This window comes from Gymnogyps californianus, chromosome 1, assembly GCF_018139145.2.
Source record: "Gymnogyps californianus isolate 813 chromosome 1, ASM1813914v2, whole genome shotgun sequence".
NCBI classification, from domain to species: domain Eukaryota; kingdom Metazoa; phylum Chordata; class Aves; order Accipitriformes; family Cathartidae; genus Gymnogyps; species Gymnogyps californianus.
The window spans coordinates 149,649,501-149,667,800 of NC_059471.1; the positions used below are offsets into that span (position 1 = coordinate 149,649,501).

An 18,300-nucleotide genomic window follows, 5' to 3' on the forward strand; every position below is an offset into this window, starting at 1 on the left:
TTTTTTTTTAATATAAGATTATTTACACATTTTAAGTTTATGCCTAAATTCAACAGGGCTAAATCCTATAGGAAGAATCGAGGAAAAATTTTCACTGACCACTGTGGAGATTTGACTAAGATTTGCAGAAATCATCTCCAAGAGATGTGAATATTAAAATGGCAAAAATTCAAACCTTTAAACAATGTCTGTAATCATCATCTTGAGGCTCAGGGGCAGATTCCTCTGTTTTATGGGGTCAGACAAATCTGTATGGTTACCCCACAACGCCAGTGGAGATACACCAGCTTAGAATTGGGCTCCAAACATTTTGTGATCATCTAGTTGGGACTTGATACACACAAGACCTAAGAAGAGCTCCTGGGATAATGTCCAGACAGGACCTGAGGTGCATAACCTTACCAGTTCTTCTGTCTTTCAAATGGGGATGGGAAAAGTGTCTTCTCTTCTGGCTGGTCTGGCCCTCCACTTTCTTTCCATGTTCTTCCACTCAGCCCACTCCTCTCCGCTGATGCACCTTCCTACTCATCTCTGCCCCTTATTCCCCACGGCTCCTTCAGCTCCCCACCTCCCATATTCCATTCTTCTGGCTCTGTCCTCCCTCGTCTGCGTCCTTCCCTGTCTTTACCACTTCATCCTTGTGATTCCCACGGCCTTGCCTTGCCCTCAGCACCCCTCTCACTTCCTACTCCTCCCACTCGCCAGCCTGGGCTCTGTTGCTGTCTCTGCAGGCGGAAACCCCGCTGAGCATTTTCCCACCACACACTCCTCTCACCGGTGCCCCAACTTGTATGTAAGCACTGTGTGCCATGCACAGGGCACATGGTAGTTACGATGGGATCTGAACTCCAACGCAAGTTTGTTGCTTATTAGGCTGCCTTGTGTGAGCAGAGATGCTTCCTGGAAGCATGTGGGGACACAGAGAAGAGCTGGTGCCAGACAAAGTCTGCAGGGATCCCAGATTTTGCCAGCGGGAGTGGCTGAGTTAAGAGCTCTGCACAGTGGCTATTCTTAGCTACCAAAGGAGCCTCCCAGTAGTCACAAGAGGAGGAGCTCTGAGCAGAGAATACCATGTTATAAATGGCTAAAGGCTTTCAAGGGAAAAGGCACTTGCCTGCAAGTGCTTCCCCCCCCCCGCTGTGGAAGATACCTCCCTTGATACTTTCTCCCATCACCCTACAACCCTGCCTAAAAGTGACTCTCCAATCAAAGAGGTCTGAAGGTCACTGGAGGGAAGTACCAGGCACTCCCTTTCCCATCCATCTCATCCTCTCCAGCCAAGAGCCACGGCAAGCTGAGCTCAGGATAAGAGTGAGCTATTGCTAAAGAGGCTGGAGGGGCACAGGGGCAAGGGGAGGAGAAGCAGGAACTGGAAAGTGTGACTCTGTCCCCTGCATCAGGGATGGCTGAGCTGTGCCAAGGGATTCTCATTCCTATGCAAGCAGACAAAATAGTTCCCACTGGAGCCGCTCAAATAACAACCTGGAAGTTAGCAACCGTGTAAGCAATGGAAAAAGTCGCTTGTGGTACGGACATGTCAGAAAACTGCTGTGCAATATTAGATCCTCTGGCAGTCAAGGACTGTGCAAAATGAGAGTCCTTTGTATGAGTCTGGTGGTCTGGCTACCGAGACCACCTGAGAGCTGCACTGGAAAAGGTCCAGACTGATCCCTGGTGTACACATGTTCTACTTCTGCTGACAGAGACAGAAGTTGTGGTAATCCACAGCACCGCAGGCTTTGGTCCCAGCTTGTGTTGGGGCTGGTGAGGTTTAAGTTTTAAAGCGTGGATCAGCTCCTTTCCCATTTGAGTCAATACAAGCGCTATCGACCATTTAAAGCCTCAATCTGAGGGATATATGGTTGCTGTTTCAAGACTTGTGTGTTGCACAAGTTACTCTTTCATGCTTTTGTCCAGTGGTGTGTCCTGCACCTTTTCTCATGTTTAGACCACCATTTGTATTCCGGTGCTGTCTTTCCCTGACGCTTCCTTCGGACCTGCCCCAGCTAACATCCAGGTTGTGCTGGCCCAGTAAAGCCAGGTCAAGTACTTGTAAAATGCAGGAATATGCTATGCTACATCTCTAACTACCATTTTTCTATACATGGCTACATTAGGAGCTGGTTTGGAAGCAGTTTTTCTAGCAAATAGCTATCTCTTGGTATTTGTTTTCCCCCAGAGGTGATGACTCATACCCAGTCTGGTCTCCTTCGCCTTCCCCCATCTACTCTGGTACTTTACCTACCACTGAAATGCAACCTGCCTCCAGGGCAAAAGCAGCAGCAATTTAATAACTTGGCATCATTACCAGGGCCAAAGGTGTGGGGCCAAAAAGGTGCAATTCTTCCTGGATGAAAGCATGGGGGCCACACACTTCTAATACTCACTGCAAACCCTCAAAATGAGGCTTAAGGGAAACTTAATTGAGACGCAGGCCTTCCTGGGTCTCAGGAAGACCCAGGCCTTCCAGCTGTGTATTTTGCTTAAAGCAACAGATATAAAATACAGCTAAAATAGAAAAAAGAGAAAGAGGAGATTGCAGGGTTACAGACAGGCAGTAATTGAGTTGAACTGAACTATCAAGGCTATTCAGGAAGGTCTCAAGCAATTACTCGTGCTTTAAAGATGAAACTCGTACCCAGGCAGTCATCCCCTGCAAGCCCCATTTACTTGACTCTCATTCGTGCCACGTGTCACTGGTGCGACCAGCAGCCTCTGAGCTCAGGCGCTTGGGTGAAACCCCTCCCCGAGAGGCCACCAAGGGGAAATAAAAAGGAGTTAGGTTTTACTTAGAGATAAGTGAAGGAATACCTGGAAGGACTTGATGAAGGTCCAAAGCAGCGTCCGGATGCCCTCCCCTCGGCTCAGGAGCTTCACGAGACGCATCACGCGGAAGAGTCGGAAGAAGGTGATTGAGATGCGAGAGTTTTCCTCTGCGTTCTGGAAGCCATTGGCACAGAGGCAGGAGTTACAACAGCACGGGAGGAACAGGGGCCCTGGGCCACAGAGGACGCTAAGCCGAGAGCTCACTGCACTGTTCCTTGTCCTGGTACCGCTCCCTGGGCTTGCACTGCCCCTGCACCCCAGGGACGGGCTGAGGCCGGTCAAGCCTGCCCTCTCTCCCATGGTGGTGAGGCTACTCTACAGGGGTTCTTGAGGCCATCAGCCTCTCCCTTCAGGTTGCCTGGACTTCTGGGGATTAGGGATGTTATGCTATAAATCCCTCCATTACATCTCCTCCTCACATTAGAAAGATGCAATTCTCCTTTGACGTTGTACTGGAGGAGAAAGATACTTTCTCTTTTGACCTGCCTCAGTTATTTTACCCCAGCAAGTGCCTCAGCCAGCAGTTCTGGTGAATCTGGTGCCGGGCATCAGCCACTTGCCGCTTGCTCTGCTGGGAAACAGTAGCAGGTCCCAGGTCTGCTCTGGGGTGCAAAACCCCGTGGGGGCATGGCATGTGCTGTCCCCTGCCCAGCTGCTGGCGTCACTGGCACCGCTGGCAGCCTCGCTGTCCCTGCGCTGCTGTGGCCATGCTTCTGGGGGCTGGGCCGTGGCCGCTTGCTCCTGCTGCTCTGTGTTCAGGCCTTTCGCATTTCTCATGACCCCTTTGTATTTCCCACAGTCTGCGCACTGACTTTTGTTTTTTCAAAAACATTTTATTTTGGCTTCGCCGCTACTGTTCAAGTGTGCGGTATTTTAAAATAGTCTTTCTTCTGGCCTGTTTTTTTCTCACAGCATCTGCTTTGTCCCTAAGCATTTTCCCCTGGGCCTGTAATCAGCTCTGACGTTCCTCAGCCTTCACACGTGTGAAGGCAACATCTGTCTGAGCGCTGTCGCAGCGGCAGGCTCACCTGGGCCTCAGTGGAGGACCGGCTGCCTAGCTCGAGGGGAGGCGAGGCACAGAAAATGATGTGTTTCCCAGTTTGTTAACCCCCTAAAATACTGTGCGAAGCCTGTGGAGCTGGTGGTTTCTGCTAGCAGCACTGTGGGAATGTGACCTCCTGTCATAGGGGGAGATAACACTGTCACCCTGCCACTTGACCTGCCGTGGAGCAAAGTGCACAGAAACCCCCTCTCTGTCCCCACCCAGGCAAAGACTGCAGTTTGAGTCTAAACGCCACCGAAAGAGCAACATTTAGGAGGAAGAAACAGTGCAGATCACCCCCACTGTTAACTACTCACCACTGTGTAAACCAAGAGAGAACAGACCCTTTGGATTTCCTGTCACCGGGCAGCGAAAACAGCAGCTGCTTGCCTGTCTGCTCCTGATAAAACCCAAGGCACGGGAACTGCCCAGATGTACGTTTCTGGGATTAAATGTCCAGATGAGGATGTGTACCTGTGCGCTGTGTGTGCTCCTGTTTCCAACCCAGGCTGAGCAGATTGGCACTCAGCTCTGTCAGCCCCTAGCCGGGTCCGTGCCCGAGCTCCTGCTGTGCAGCCGTGGGGGCACACAGGGGCCGTAGCTGCTTGCTAGTGTGTGTGAACCCCGCTTGCACAGAAAGCACAGTGCTGTGTGCAATAGTTCAGGGTTGCACCCCAGCTGCAACCAGTTTGTCTGTCTATCTGCGGTGAATCACCGGTCGATATTTTGGGTAGCTTCCTCCAGTCTGCAGCAAAGGCTGACGCTCGCTGCTTATGCAGTAACCTGGTGAAAAAGATTAGGGGAACAGGCTGTGTCAAGGAAAAGCCTGAGTGCTCCCTACATCTCACATCATTCTTGTTTTCTGACTTGGATAACAGGCTGGGGGCTTCAGTGAATCAGAGGGAATTGCTCTGAGGTGAAGGAGGGAACGTGGCCTCTAAGAAATCAAAAATCATGGCATTTAATACTCTCAGCACTACAGTCCCACAGGGCTGACTATAACATCACACACCTCTCCCAATCCTACAGAAGTCGTACGGCCTCCCTTCCACTTTCTCTAAGAAGGTAAACTCCAATACCACCTAAAAGACGGTTGAGGTCCAAATTTAAAAGTTGTATGGATGGCAGTACTGCTGTGGTTGTGACCAAAAAAAAAAAAAAAAAAAAGCATTTCTTATTCTACCTGCTGCTGCTCTTGTCGGCTTGGCCCTTTGGATGGCAGCAAGTTGGAACATGGGTCTGGACAGAGGTTTTAGCATTTCTTCGTCTTTCCTTGCTGAGAGGAGGCAGCTGCTGTAGGCAGAAAATTATCCCTGTCCTCCTAGGGTCCTGGAGTAGGCAAAGTCTAAGCAGCAGATAAAATAGAACAAATTCCTCCCTGACGCAAATCTGCAACTGACTGGCATCAAACCACTTAGCCATAAACACTAAATGATGCCTCGGGAGATTACGGTCATTTTAAGACTAGGTGGCTACAGATGAGCCAGTGCTTGAGTAGCCTTGCTTGCTTTCTGCTGGCTTTCATCCAGCTTTTTGAAGGCATATCCTTGCCAGAGGAGATCTGCCAGAGGTTCTGCAAAGTGGCAATCAAGAGACTGGAGTTACTTCAACTGCGTTGGGCTGGTGTGGGGACTACCTTGTACACCAAGGCAGCAGAGTTTGTGTGCACCATTGCATGACTTCCTCTTTTTTGTGCAAAGTATGAACTCAAATGTTACAGTGAATCACCTCATTGAAGAGGAGCTTCGGAGTCCCAATCCTTTCTAGTCTGGAGGCTTGGACATGAAGTCACATTGCAAACTCATTCAGCGTCACGTTGATAGTGACATAGTTTGTTGCTAACAAGAAATCTTACCAGGTCTAGTTCTCTCTTGGTGATTCATTAGAAGGCAGAACGACAGTTAACTTGACCAAAGGAAAGCTCAGGATGCACAAGAAATACACATGTGCAGCATATTCACAGCTCATGTGAACACCAGACTCACACCAATACACGACATGGCAGCTTCATGCACAAATAACTAGGCTGGGCTTGGAGAGAGAACTTGTGATCACGGGGAAGAGAATAAAGGAGTGTGTTAGAAAGAGTGTCACAGAAGCTGGGAGGGTGGTCTGTATTTTCGGTCTTACCATAGAGGAAGAGCATTGGGTATGTTCAGCTGGCTTTAAAGAAAGGCAGACAGAAATAAGCTGTAATAAGTCTCCAATCAAGAGCCCTAGTAAACTAGGTCTTGGCTAACACAGGAGCAACAAAATGGCAGAAGAGGGCAAAAGGGATTTTGAAAGAAATGCACAAGAGGCTGGGCTTATTCCCTAGGATGCCCAGGATCAAAGCTGACCATGGCAGAAGTAGGTACAACCCCCATTGAATTTGATGTAAGCTGTATCCACTACCATCACATGTGAATTGCACCCAGTATCTCTGGAGTGCTAGACATCCTGGCTTCCAGGCAGTGGAGGTACTGATATTGTTAAAATGTTTCTTGTATCACTACTATCAAGTTCAATACACGGGCTGATTTAGCTCCCCAACTCAGATCCGGGCCATGTCTGCACAGGGACCAGCCAGCTTCTAGTGCATCAGTCTGATTTGTAAACCCATAATATCCCAGTGCTAAAGCAACACTTCCTATTTATATATTCCCATTCCCTTACACATAGTTCTGGGTGATAACGTTGTTACTAAGCCAATGGGTTGGGACAGTCTAATCAGCTCTTGGCAACCCTGCAACACCCACCGCCAGCTGTGGAAAGTGGATTGGTAAAGCTGGTTAGCTTGCTGTACCTTTACCCACTTCACAGCAAAGCTCCAGGGACCCAATGGATGTGTCCTTGGAGGCCAAGCTGAGTTGAGCTGAGCCCTGGTCATGCCTGGAAGAGTCTAGTTGCTGCAAACACTCTGCCTGACATTCCTTGATTAACTTCTGGGGCCATTTCCAATACTGAGAGCAATTCTAAAAAACACCCAAGGCTGCAAATACCCTTAGGTGTAAGAAGCAGAATTGAAAATTAAATAAAACCAGCTTTATCGGGAGTCCTTCAGTTCAATAGTAACATAATCCTTCAGGCCTAAACTCTGCCGTATGCCCCATATGCCAAACCTGTCTCTCATTACTTCCTGTGACTACATTAGCAAAGCTGAAACTGATGATGTATTCCTTCTTCTGCCAATGGCAGAATTCACCTCTAGTGCCATGGAGGACTCCTGCAGTGTGCTCCTGCTCTCCAAGGACACTGCAGTAACCTAACTGGCATTGTATTACCTAAATAAAAACTGTAGTTTGGATGCACAGCCTATTTAGTGATATAGGCAAATGAGAACAATTAAAAACTCAAGGTACACCTAATCATATAGTAGTCTTTTGGGTTAACTCATTGGTTTGGTAGTGTCAGCTTTCATTGCTTTTATCCTCCTCTTTCACATGTTTGCTCTTGTGTTTTCTTTTCAGATCACATACAGGCAAAAGTTGGCTTGAATACCAAATAAAGGAGCAGTGCCCATAGAGACATTTCTCACAGACCAGGCATAGATTTTGATTTTGTGTTGCTGGGCAAACATTTCCTTTCCAGCAAAGAGTTTCTCTGTCCCATCGCCCTTCCTCTTTCTAGTTTTGCAAATCATCTTTTCTAACAATAGAAGGATCCTTATTCTGCTAGTTGCTGCATTCATGGTAGAAGGTACAAAGCCCCTTCAAACTAACTGAAGGAAGCCCAAAAATTTTCAGCAGCATTCAGGATTCTCCATCCTTCCTGGCTGACAGGGTTGGTGCATCTGTGACTGACTGGCTGAAGAAACCTTGTAAGTTACTGTGGAATATTATACCTTGATTGTCATTTTGATATTGTTAGTATTTCATCAGGAAGTGCAGATAATAGTGATGTAACAGAGTAAAAAAATTTGTATAAAAGGATATGACTAAATAAGGCACCGTTGATATGGGATGCTCAACTCAGAGGAGTTGGCATCACGTTGAAAAACTGGAAACCAAAGCTTCTGAGTATCTGTCGTGGTTTAACCCCAGTCAGCAACGAAGCACCACGCAGCTAAGAAAGTGCACTTGGCACTGCTAAGAAAGCGAAGTAGAGGTTGACTTACTCCTCTCTTATTCCCTGAGCTAGCTGGCCTGTGTTTTACAATGGGGTCAAATATGTAGCAAATTATATCACTACCTACAGTAAAGGCTCAAAAGCAGCACGGGATAGTTTCCGTTAACACTGGCAGGGGGTATATGTACAAACTGTAGCACTGTGGGCTGAGGTTCCTGATGTGCTTGTGCATACAGTATTTTGTGCGTGAGTATATGAGGGGGAAATCAACCCCCAGCTGTGGGTTGCTGAATACATTTTCTGATATCCACAAAGGTTTCAGAGAGGAGTCAAATCCTACCATTTTCCACCTGCGCCAAAAAGTCACCATATGGACCTGAGCACAGACATCTGAGAACCCGTTACTGGGACTTTCAAGTGTGGCCATTCCTAACTATAAAGCTGAGAGAGCTATTGCTAGATATTCTGAGAATCTTCAACCTTGGAAGTGATGTGGGTATGCCAATTTTAGGACAAGGACAGGCACCCGGCACCTGAGAATGTAGTAGTCACATCAGTTCACAGGGATGGAGACATGGTGATAGGCACTTAGAATTAAAGCCAGTGCCTGATGACCATCTGAAGTGGACAGGATTTCATTTCTACAAATCTCGGAACAATGTACAAAAGAAAATCCTCATCTGTTTAATGTCTTTGAAAGAGCTTTTGGAGAAGCTACACCACTTAACAGAAGGAGGCATTGGCTGTACTCTATTTTACTTGCAGCCATCTCTTCTCCTGCACGTGGTCTAACCTGCAAAGGAACATCAAGTATTCTACCCTGCTCTTGTCATTTGGGGCACAAGTAGCATGCACATAACTGAATGAGAAAGGGCAACAACAATAACAGTGAGATCAGTCAAGAGACGATGCTCTGCGCAATTTCCATCATAGAGAAAAGGGACCTTAAGTATAAATCACAAACAAGTCCAGAGGCCTATTAAGAGTGATGTAGAAGGGAACCTGCAGGCTAAGAGCGGGAAGAGAAATATCTGAGGCAGGACGCATCAGTGTAAAGACACTCAATGGGGATGAGTGCAATGAAACTGCTTGGGCCATTTCTTTTTTTTTTTTTTTCTTTTGATGTCACCATATTTAAAAAGGTAATAGAGATGCTAAGGAGAAGAGGAGCTCAAGAAACAGAAAAGCAGGTTCTAGAAGCCAAAGTAAAGGTTCAGTAGGATAAAGACTGAGGGATCCCTGAGGCATGTCTGAAAAGCTCCGCAGAATATTGTTGCCTGCATATATCTCATTCTAACTATGTTCAATATGTACCAGAGCACAAACATTTTAAAGACACACATTGCTCGAGCTGCTGCTAACCTGTGTGCATCCTTAAAGCCCCTACAGGCACAAAAGTGAAAGGCACAGCTTATGCCCATCATGAATTCAGGATCCCAGGTAAGGAAGTCTCTGGGAAAGAAGACAGGTTTATTCAATGGAGAGATACTTAAAATCTCAGAGACCACACTGAATAAGGTAACTGATAGTACTGTGTTCCTGCTAATTGCGCTCCACCTGGGTAGGTGGGAGTAAGGCTTACTGGTGGCTATTTGCAAAGAACATTTGCTCCCAGATGGGTGCAGGGAGCATCAGAGCCTCCTGAACCTCCATACTGACTCACATATCAAACTTGGTGTCTGATCTTGCCATCAAGTCAAGGAAATAGTTTTTAACAGGTTGTGTTTATGGGTTTCCAAATCCTGATTATAGGATGAATGCTTTGGAAGCTAGGAGAGGATAAAATTTGCACTCCAGGAGAACCAGTTTCAATGTTTCAAGGGCAATACATAACAGTCAATATCATATGATGTTTATGCTGTAACGTCATCCATTCTGAAATTCTGAGAAGGGATGACTTGGATCTTGAGAGCTGTAAAGAGAGGAGCAAAGATATGAGCAAAAAGACTAAAGACTTTGTACCGTCATGGTAGTATCAAAGCCCCCTGATATATCCATGGCTTAGAATATCTTCTGGATAGATAAAGACTTGGAAGAAAACAATAAAGTGTGTTAATAAATAGATTCAAATGAAAGTTTCAGTAGGAAAATCCTGAGAAGAGATATCAATCCCACCTCATCCCTGTGGAACACTGGAAATGGAGGACCGTGTTGAGAGGTTTCAGTTCCCTGGGGTTTTTGGCTGGTTTGCTATAGCCAGCTAGAGAGATGGCTATCTAGAGAAGTAGCAGCTAGAAATGTCTGAAGAGGAGTTCCATTAGGTTTGTACAGTATATATTTAATCAAGATATCCAAGGAGGCTCCTTGACTGCTGGGTAAGTATGTTTCAGTAGTTGTGGAAGCCTGACTGCCACTGAGGTGATGGTACAGGCAGGCGGCATTCCCGTTACCAGCACTGTTGATGGTAGTAATTTTTTTACACCATAAGACACACTGAAGATGACAAGTTCAGCTCCTTCAGAGGATCCAGTCTTTGCTAGGAAGTCCAAACTGATTTTTTCCCAATGTTTGAGCAGTAAAATTTCCCTGCTGATAGTTTCTTTACTTTCTAACAAAAATTCTTCCATTTGTAGGGAGGAATCTCTTTTTGCAAGACAGAATCCAACCTTCATGTTGTGGAGAACTTTGGCCTGGCTTGATCTGGAGAACATTTAAGCAGCCAAATGCACAGAGTTATTGTTGCTTTGTTATTCAGAGTGGTCTCAATCAATGCACTAGTGCAATGGCAGCCTTCTAATTTTGCCTGGTAGCCCTAGGTTTGAAGAGATGAGAGGAAATCTGTGTTTGAGACTTTGGCACCATGATATGACAGAGTATCTTCATATTTCTCAAGAAAACAAATGGTCAGATGCTTATGTTGCATTTTGTGACAAACAATCTATAATGGCATTTCTCCACTGAGGAAAATATGGCTTGTGGATGAAGCTCTTAGGAGACCACTTGCAGTAGTTGGTTGTTGGTGATGGATGTCTGCTGTTTCCTTGATGGCTGTTGACATTTGGAGAATGAAAAGTTACCCACGAAGATGCCGTATCTGTTGGAAACTTGTCCATTTGTCTGTTAGCCTTCTCCCATGAGGAAGGGGGTGATAGATGTTCTACTCATTGCAGGAAGGATGCCTCTGAGAATCCGCACTGTAGAGTTTGTCTAAGCAGGCTGCAGTGCTGTGTAGCTCCTTTGCAGTTCTAGGATACTGGTCTTTTCTAGCTCAAGTTCTTTGTATCTAGAGGTCCTCCAAGAGTCCTCCCTACTTTAGCCATATTGCATCTGTGACCTTCTTGGACACAAAATGAAGGACGGAAAGAGACATTCTGGGGAAATGAACTCATCGTACAAACATAGATAAGATTTTGAGGGGAATTAAAAGCAGCTTCATTAAGGGATACCTGACGAGCAACAGTGATCTGATTTTGTTGCTACAGGGAGTGAGAAAGAACTGAAGGGCTGTTTCAGCTGCTTGGCCACTTCATCTTGACTGGATGTAGAGGGCACAAATAGGGCAACAGCCAACAGTGCTACTGTTCTGGAGATTTTTCTTTCACACATGGGTCACACTGAGATGGGATCTGCAAGGACATGAGCTTCAGGAAGAACAAGAATTTACCAGAGTATAGGAGAAAAAGAGGTTTAGAATTCATCAGTGCCATGGAGACATTATAAAACAGAAGACACTAGACTTTCTCTTGTGTTTGCAGTGTCAAAAGTCTGAAGTGACCTCAGGAGGCTGGCTGAGTAACACAAGTCTTTGTGGAGAGCTGGAAAAAGTCAGGGTTTCAAATCAGCCTGGCTGCTGGCAGGTAATAGCCTGCCATTACACTGGGGAGTTACCACAACGCCTTCCAGAGTCATCTGTCTGCCACTGCTGTGTGTGGTTTTAATCACAAGAACTCTAGAGATAATCCACCTGCCACCAAAGTCTGTGAAGTTATTATAAGACCAGGCAGAAATGTATCTGGTATTTCTCTGACAGGGAATACTGCTGGATTGCAGATGGCATAATTCTCAATTCCCACAACCTTACAGTGAAATCAAATTATTAGAAGGAAAAAAATAATAAAAAAAGCCAGACAAGCTGCTCAAACTCTGCATTCTTCCATTAAGCGTGCAGTTCTTTGAGAATTTCTTGGAATATTTTGAACAAAACTAGCCAGAATTATTTTTTTTTCTACAAAAATATTTTCTGTTAGAAGAATGCTGATGCTGAAAGTGAAATGTTCTGTAGAAACATGTCAATTTTGAAAAAAGCATTTCAGAAATATAAGATTGAAATCTCACATTTTGTCCTCACACACTTCAATTTGAGTTTTCATTTCCATTAGAAATGTTGTATAACTATGAAAAAAAATCAATCCCAGACTAAACTGTTTTTTCTTTACTTAAGCAAATGTTTTGATTTTCCTCAATTATTTCTGTTGGAATTATCTTTTCCTGAAAATTTTGCAATTTTAAATTTTTATTCTATTTTAAAACAGAAAAAAATGTTACAAGGGGCTATTGTAAAACAAAAAATCAAGGATTCCTACAGCTCTCATCTGGGTGAAGCACCAGAGGCTTTTTGGATCATTTTCATAAACCGATGTTTGGTTTTAATGCCTATCAGAAAAGGGCACCATCTTACAGGAAAACATGGAATCAAGGTGTATGCTGCCGCCTTTACTGGGGCAAATGGTGAACACCTTGCTGATTTCCCTGGAAAAAGCCCTGAGTTGTTCCAGTGCAATGTAACATGCTAATCCTCAGACAGCTCTGCAGAAGAGACTGAAATCTCTTGCACTAGGGAATTAAAATTTTATTTAGTGCAATAAGGGGAATTAGGAAAAATGTGACACCTGCAATGAAGCTTGCCATTACATTTCTGCCTGCACTAGCTCATGTGGGTCAATAGACATCAAGTGCCAGCTCATGCAAATGCAATATATATGCATTTATACTTCACATAGATTCCACATGATCTCAGATCTCGGGGGAAATATTAGCATATCCATATGCAACAAAAGCCTATTTCGAATACAGTTAATAAGGTCAAGGTAACTTTTAAAGCAAATGAGTCCTGCAGCTATCAGTTTTTTTCCCTTCATTTCCTATGTATTCTAAGATTTTGAAATTCTAGAGCTTTCTTTTCTAATTAGCTTCAAATATGCAAATCATACCAATTTGAATAGCTTATTAATTAATTTCATATATATATCCATGAAATTGTCAGACAGTAATCTTATGGTTCCAAGTGCTTAAGGTAAATATAAGGAAAGTAAATTGCTTTAATTTGGTTATGCAGATTACCCTAGATTGACAATTACTGGACAGTTAATGAAAGAGTCACTTTTTACACAGCTGAAAGCTCTATTTTTCCCATGACTTTCAGAAAAGCAGAACAATTGGTAAAGTATATCTATGCAAATTATTCTTAATTTTCAGGATGTTTTAATAATCCTTCTCATTAGCTCTGGGTGAATGATGAGTTCAAGTCTTATGGTAATCAAGCCTGGGTGGCTCCTGAGAAACAAGTAGATATTAAATCCTATCAGAGATGTAGTGCTCATCTTCAGGTACAAGTACTGGTCTGACTCAGAGAGGCAGGTGCAGCTTGCCTGTGTTTTATTATTTGTGTTTTGTGGGACAGGTAGCCAAAAAAAGCCCTAGAACATCTGTATAAGAAGGCTCTGAAGATAAACTCAGTCATTAAAATAAACGTTGAACGGCTACTTGTGTGCAGGACTTTTGTTTTACAGGTGGAGTGACTTTAAGGATTTTCCGGTTTGAGTATCAGCTGAGGAGAGGTTTTGCTGATTTGAACACCTCTGTCAGAAGCCTTGTGTGACACAGTGGACTTTTTTCATTCAGCTTGCCTTTTCACTTGACCAATTCTTGATCCACAGGGCAAGGGCTCCCAAAGGAGGTAATCAGGCTGTCCTGGCCCAGAGCAGACTGAGGGGGATGACCCTGGGAACAGACCAGACCACTGAGCAAGACAGAGAGAGAGCAAGTGTGAAAATTTAGAGTTCCCAGGTCTCCAGCTTTCTTCAGCTCTGTTACCATCCATGCCAATGGTTTCCTCATTGCTGTTCCTAAGCAGTCCAATGTGCCTCACTGCCTTTCCTATGGCAAATTTAATGTGGCTTTTAAACACCAAACCCAGCAGTGTATTTATCACTGTGCTGGAAAGGGCAGTCTTCTTTTCCTCCACCTCTTTAGGAAGATTTATGTTCTCTATGACATTGATTATTATTCTCTTTTTTTTTTTTCATTGTCTGGAAGGGACAGAGGGAGGGAAATCTGTGGGCCTGGTTTTCCACAAGGAGCACAGCCTGTATCTGGTTTTGACTGATTCCAAATGACAGTTCTTTTCATATCCAGGTTCTCCCATCCCAAACACCCAAATAAATCCATCATCTTGATTTCTTATCTGTAGCAGTGTTGTGAAAGTACAGCTGCTCTGGAAGGCTGCAAATAGAGAGATGATCTCTGACACAGCTTGGCCTGCTAAAGTTCTTGTGTACTAAGACCATGTCACTGATTTTGATCTTGAAATGAAAAAGAAGAAAGAGACTGTTCAAAGCATTCTTACCAGTCTTGGTTACTTTAAAGACATGCTGTTGTGTGCTGTATAAGGTATTGATTTTTCCATTTCTTGTAACATCCCACAGACTGTTTTGGAAAGGATAATGGCAGCAGAGTTCTTCTCCAAGATGAATTTCCTGAGCCATGGGTAGGCAGGAGCTTTCCTTGTCTCCAACACCTTGCAATACTCCATTAGTACTGAGAGAGTGAGTAACACGTACCGGCTTTATCTTCCCTGAGGGCTGATGATTTGAGGAAATAAGCAAACTCCCAGAAGCATGTCCTTCTATCATGGCTGTGCTTGCCTTCAGTGCACTGAGCGTTTTAGCACTTCTACAGCTGTTTGTTGATTACTTATTAATTAGCTGATAGGATTCCATGGTGTGAGAAAATGATAAGGAAGAAGGAAAAAATGAGGAACAGATTGGTGCCCTCTGTGTATTGGTGTTACTGGGGTTTCTCTGGGCAGCCTCACCTGCCTAGGGCAGAAAGGAGGCTGGAGACCTTTGGACTTTGTAGGGCTCCATCTGCGAAGAGGTTTGCTGGGAGCTCAGTATGAAGGGTTTACTTGTGATGTGGTTGGCAGGAGCGCGTGAAGCCAGAAGGAAGCTTCAGTAGCACCTTTGCAACTCCTGTATAACTGATGGGAAATCACACTGGTGGTGTCAAGGGCAGAAGCAGGCCTGTGGTCTGCAGCAAAATACCCACTCCTCAGTATGATACCTCTTCTGGGGACTAATGGAGCCAGATGGAGGCTAGATCATGAGCAGGTTTTTCCAGGGAGGAAGGCAGGCAGTCTACCAGCTCAAAGACTCTGCATACAGTGTTGCCAGGATCCTTCCTTTGGCAAGCCCAAAGGCTCTGGGACAGGGTGAAGATGAATGAGCCATCTTACGCTTTGATGAAGATGCTGAAAGAAACTGCATATGCCATTGAAAACAGGAGAAAACCCAATCTGCCTTCTTTCAAATGCAACAGGACTGTGGATTGCAAGGGACAGTAGATACAGGTGAACTAGCAGCCCCTGTTACTTTTGAGTCATGAGTCTCTGCTCAAGGGAGGATAGCCGGAGACACCAGCAGCCCAAAGAGAGAGTTTGTTATGGACCATTTTCATCTGAGATTTGTAGCAGTCAGTATTTAATTCTCAGGCTGTGGTTTTTTCATTGCCTTTCAAATTAGAAAGTTATTTAATGCTGATGCAAAATGTTTCCTATAAGAGAACAGTCTACAGAGTCATACTGGATTTCTGTATGTTAATATGAGATACAATAAAGCCTAGGAGCCATTCTGGGATTGGAAATGCCAATCACAGGCATTATCAGAGCACGTTAGGGGTGGTCACATGGAGACTGCAGCTAGCTGTTACAAAGCTACTGAGCAACATTTTTTTGTTCTACACCTCTTTCCAAGAATAACTGATTAATGATTTGATGAATTATTTGGTTAAAAAAAATAGTAGGGATAGTTTGGATGATATGTAACGCTCACTGTGTGTGATTTACTATGTTCGAGTCTGAGCAAACAGTTGAGCCTCAAAATCCCTAGCTCTAAATATTAATTTGTTTTAGTGCCTTTCTATTAACAAGTGTTTCTTTACTGCTGAGGCATCTTTGCCTTCATGTCTGTTCAGCTTAGGAAAAAACGTCACTTGATCTGGCTTTGGGTGAAGCAGATTTTCTCCCAGTCACTCAGACAAGGCTCAGGAGACAGCACTGCTGACTGGTATCTCTGAGTTTAAAAGTGGATTTTGAGAGAACGACTGTGACCAGCTGGGATGTCCCATTACTCTGCAACAGTTTTACTAGCAATTAGAGCCAGAGCCACATTTTTGGCCATCAATCAGCTGACCATAAGCAGCAATCCAGTCTCTACAGCTAGGTCATCTGGATGCAGCAGGGAATGGGTCCCATTTAGCAGATGTCTAGGAAGATACATGAAGCAGAAGTCATTTTGTTGCCATGTTGTGCCAGACAGTCTCCACAAAGAACAGACCAGTAAGGGAAGGTAAAAGCACAGCCATTTTAAAAACAGTTGTCTAGTGAGAAATAAAATAACCCTGATGTTTGCCTGGCTGGTACATATGAGGGTAGAGGGAGCGGGAGAGGAGCTAAATGAGGGTGCTATATTGACTATATTAGGAAGGGTAAAATTAGTTTATATGTGTTTAACTTTGGTTACAAATCTGGCTGGGAGGCCACATTCTCTTGCCTACCAGCAATAAACCCACAATCAGGTCTTTATTTAATGGGAACCTCAAAAATTCCTGTTAGTCTGTGCACTTGGGTTTGCAAAATGGTACCCAACACCATGCTGAACCGCTGCCGAGTGCCTGGCACAAAAACCTTCGCAAAGGGGAACAGCCTTTCCCCTGGACTGATGGTATCTTGGCTGAAGACAGACAGGAAAAATCACTGATACAGTAGGTAGAGGGGAACTAATTACTGCCTTGCCAAAAACTGTTCCTAGTGCTCCTAGGAATGGGAAACATGATCTCTGCTACCCAAGATTTCAGCAAAATTTGGAGAAAGTCACTGGGGATAAGAAGATGAGGGAGAAGAGAAAGTTAAAGAGGAAAACAAGTAAAATACTTGTGTGTGTTTTCCCTTCTTCCATCACCTTCATTGCTTTCATTGCAACTGGCAGTGCAATCTGGAACCAGTTAGCAGATCTCTAAATATGCATAATAGTACGAGATGGTGCACGCAATAAGGTCTTGGAGAACTGATGTTAAAAGCTCTTGTAATTTGGATGAAGAACAGAAGCTTTTACAGCAAAACTGAATGAGTGAAATACAGGGGATTGTGCACCCTTTATTACTGCAATCTGTGTGTGGAGAACAGCAACGTTGGAAAATTCCTTGGGCATTCTCAGCAAAGTAGGTCTTAGAAAAAGGAGAACTAAATGCCAGAAAACTTCTCTCACTGCTTCAAAGAATTGCCTTAGATGACAGAACTAGCTGGATTTGAACTCACCCGAGCACCTTTTTGACCATCTAACTAATGGTGCTTAGGGAGCTATCATTAATTAACATTAATATATTCAGAGACGATCTAAGGAATGAGAGTCAGAGATTTTTCTATGGATTCATATAAAGATACAATCTCTATTAGAGTTCAAGGAAAGTTAAAAGAAACTTTTGCTAGGCAAAAGGAATGATTTATCCTGGCTAGCAAGCCAATGGAAAATATAACCAGCTTGGGGTAGTTCTAATGTTTTTTATTATTTTTTCTTTTGAGCATTATAACTAGCTTTGTGGAAAACCATATTGGAATTAAATGAAAATGAAATATAACTGTATTATATCACAAATGTTGATGCCAGAATATTGTAGTGGTTTTTTTTTAAGTGATGTGATAGAAAAATTACAAGAAAAATTAAATAATGGTCAGAAAATCTGGATGTAGGCTTTTTAAAGAGCTCTTTGTACTGAAATGTACATGTCACACTTATTTTACCATTGAACCAACACAGGACAAGGCCTGTGGTACTTTGTGTTCCTACTATTAGCTATTATTGTTATTAACAATAATTTACAGTCAAATAAGAAAACAGGACTCCTTCTCTAAAAGCCTTAAAACCCACCAAGGTTTTGGGTATGTGAAACCCTGCAGTAATTAAAAGCACAATCCACTCCTCAGTGCAGTCAGTGAGATGCTGTGCCCCACCATTTTAAAGAGAGCTCTAAACATTTTCACTCAGAAGGACTCCGGACGGGTTTGTGCATCAAGTCTTCCAGCTATAGGGCTATCTAACTGTCTTTTTGCTGCTTTTACAATTAGCTTTTAAGAATTTATTCTGCTGGATTCTTTATCTTCTGTTTCTCAT

At 44.0% G+C, this 18,300-nt stretch overlaps 1 protein-coding gene across 2 annotated transcripts in view; it reads right to left on the bottom strand.

The window, feature by feature from the left end:
• CACNA1C (calcium voltage-gated channel subunit alpha1 C) overlaps positions 1-18,300 on the bottom strand; it is a 487,530-nt gene that overhangs the window by 25,043 nt on the left and 444,187 nt on the right. For both annotated transcript variants that reach the window (XM_050892845.1, XM_050892854.1), the window contains exons 33-34: positions 5,999-6,031; positions 2,812-2,940 (exon numbers count right to left, since the gene is read on the bottom strand). In XM_050892845.1, coding sequence (XP_050748802.1) covers positions 2,812-2,940; positions 5,999-6,031 — 162 coding nt within the window. The remainder of the gene's footprint in view (positions 1-2,811; positions 2,941-5,998; positions 6,032-18,300) is intronic.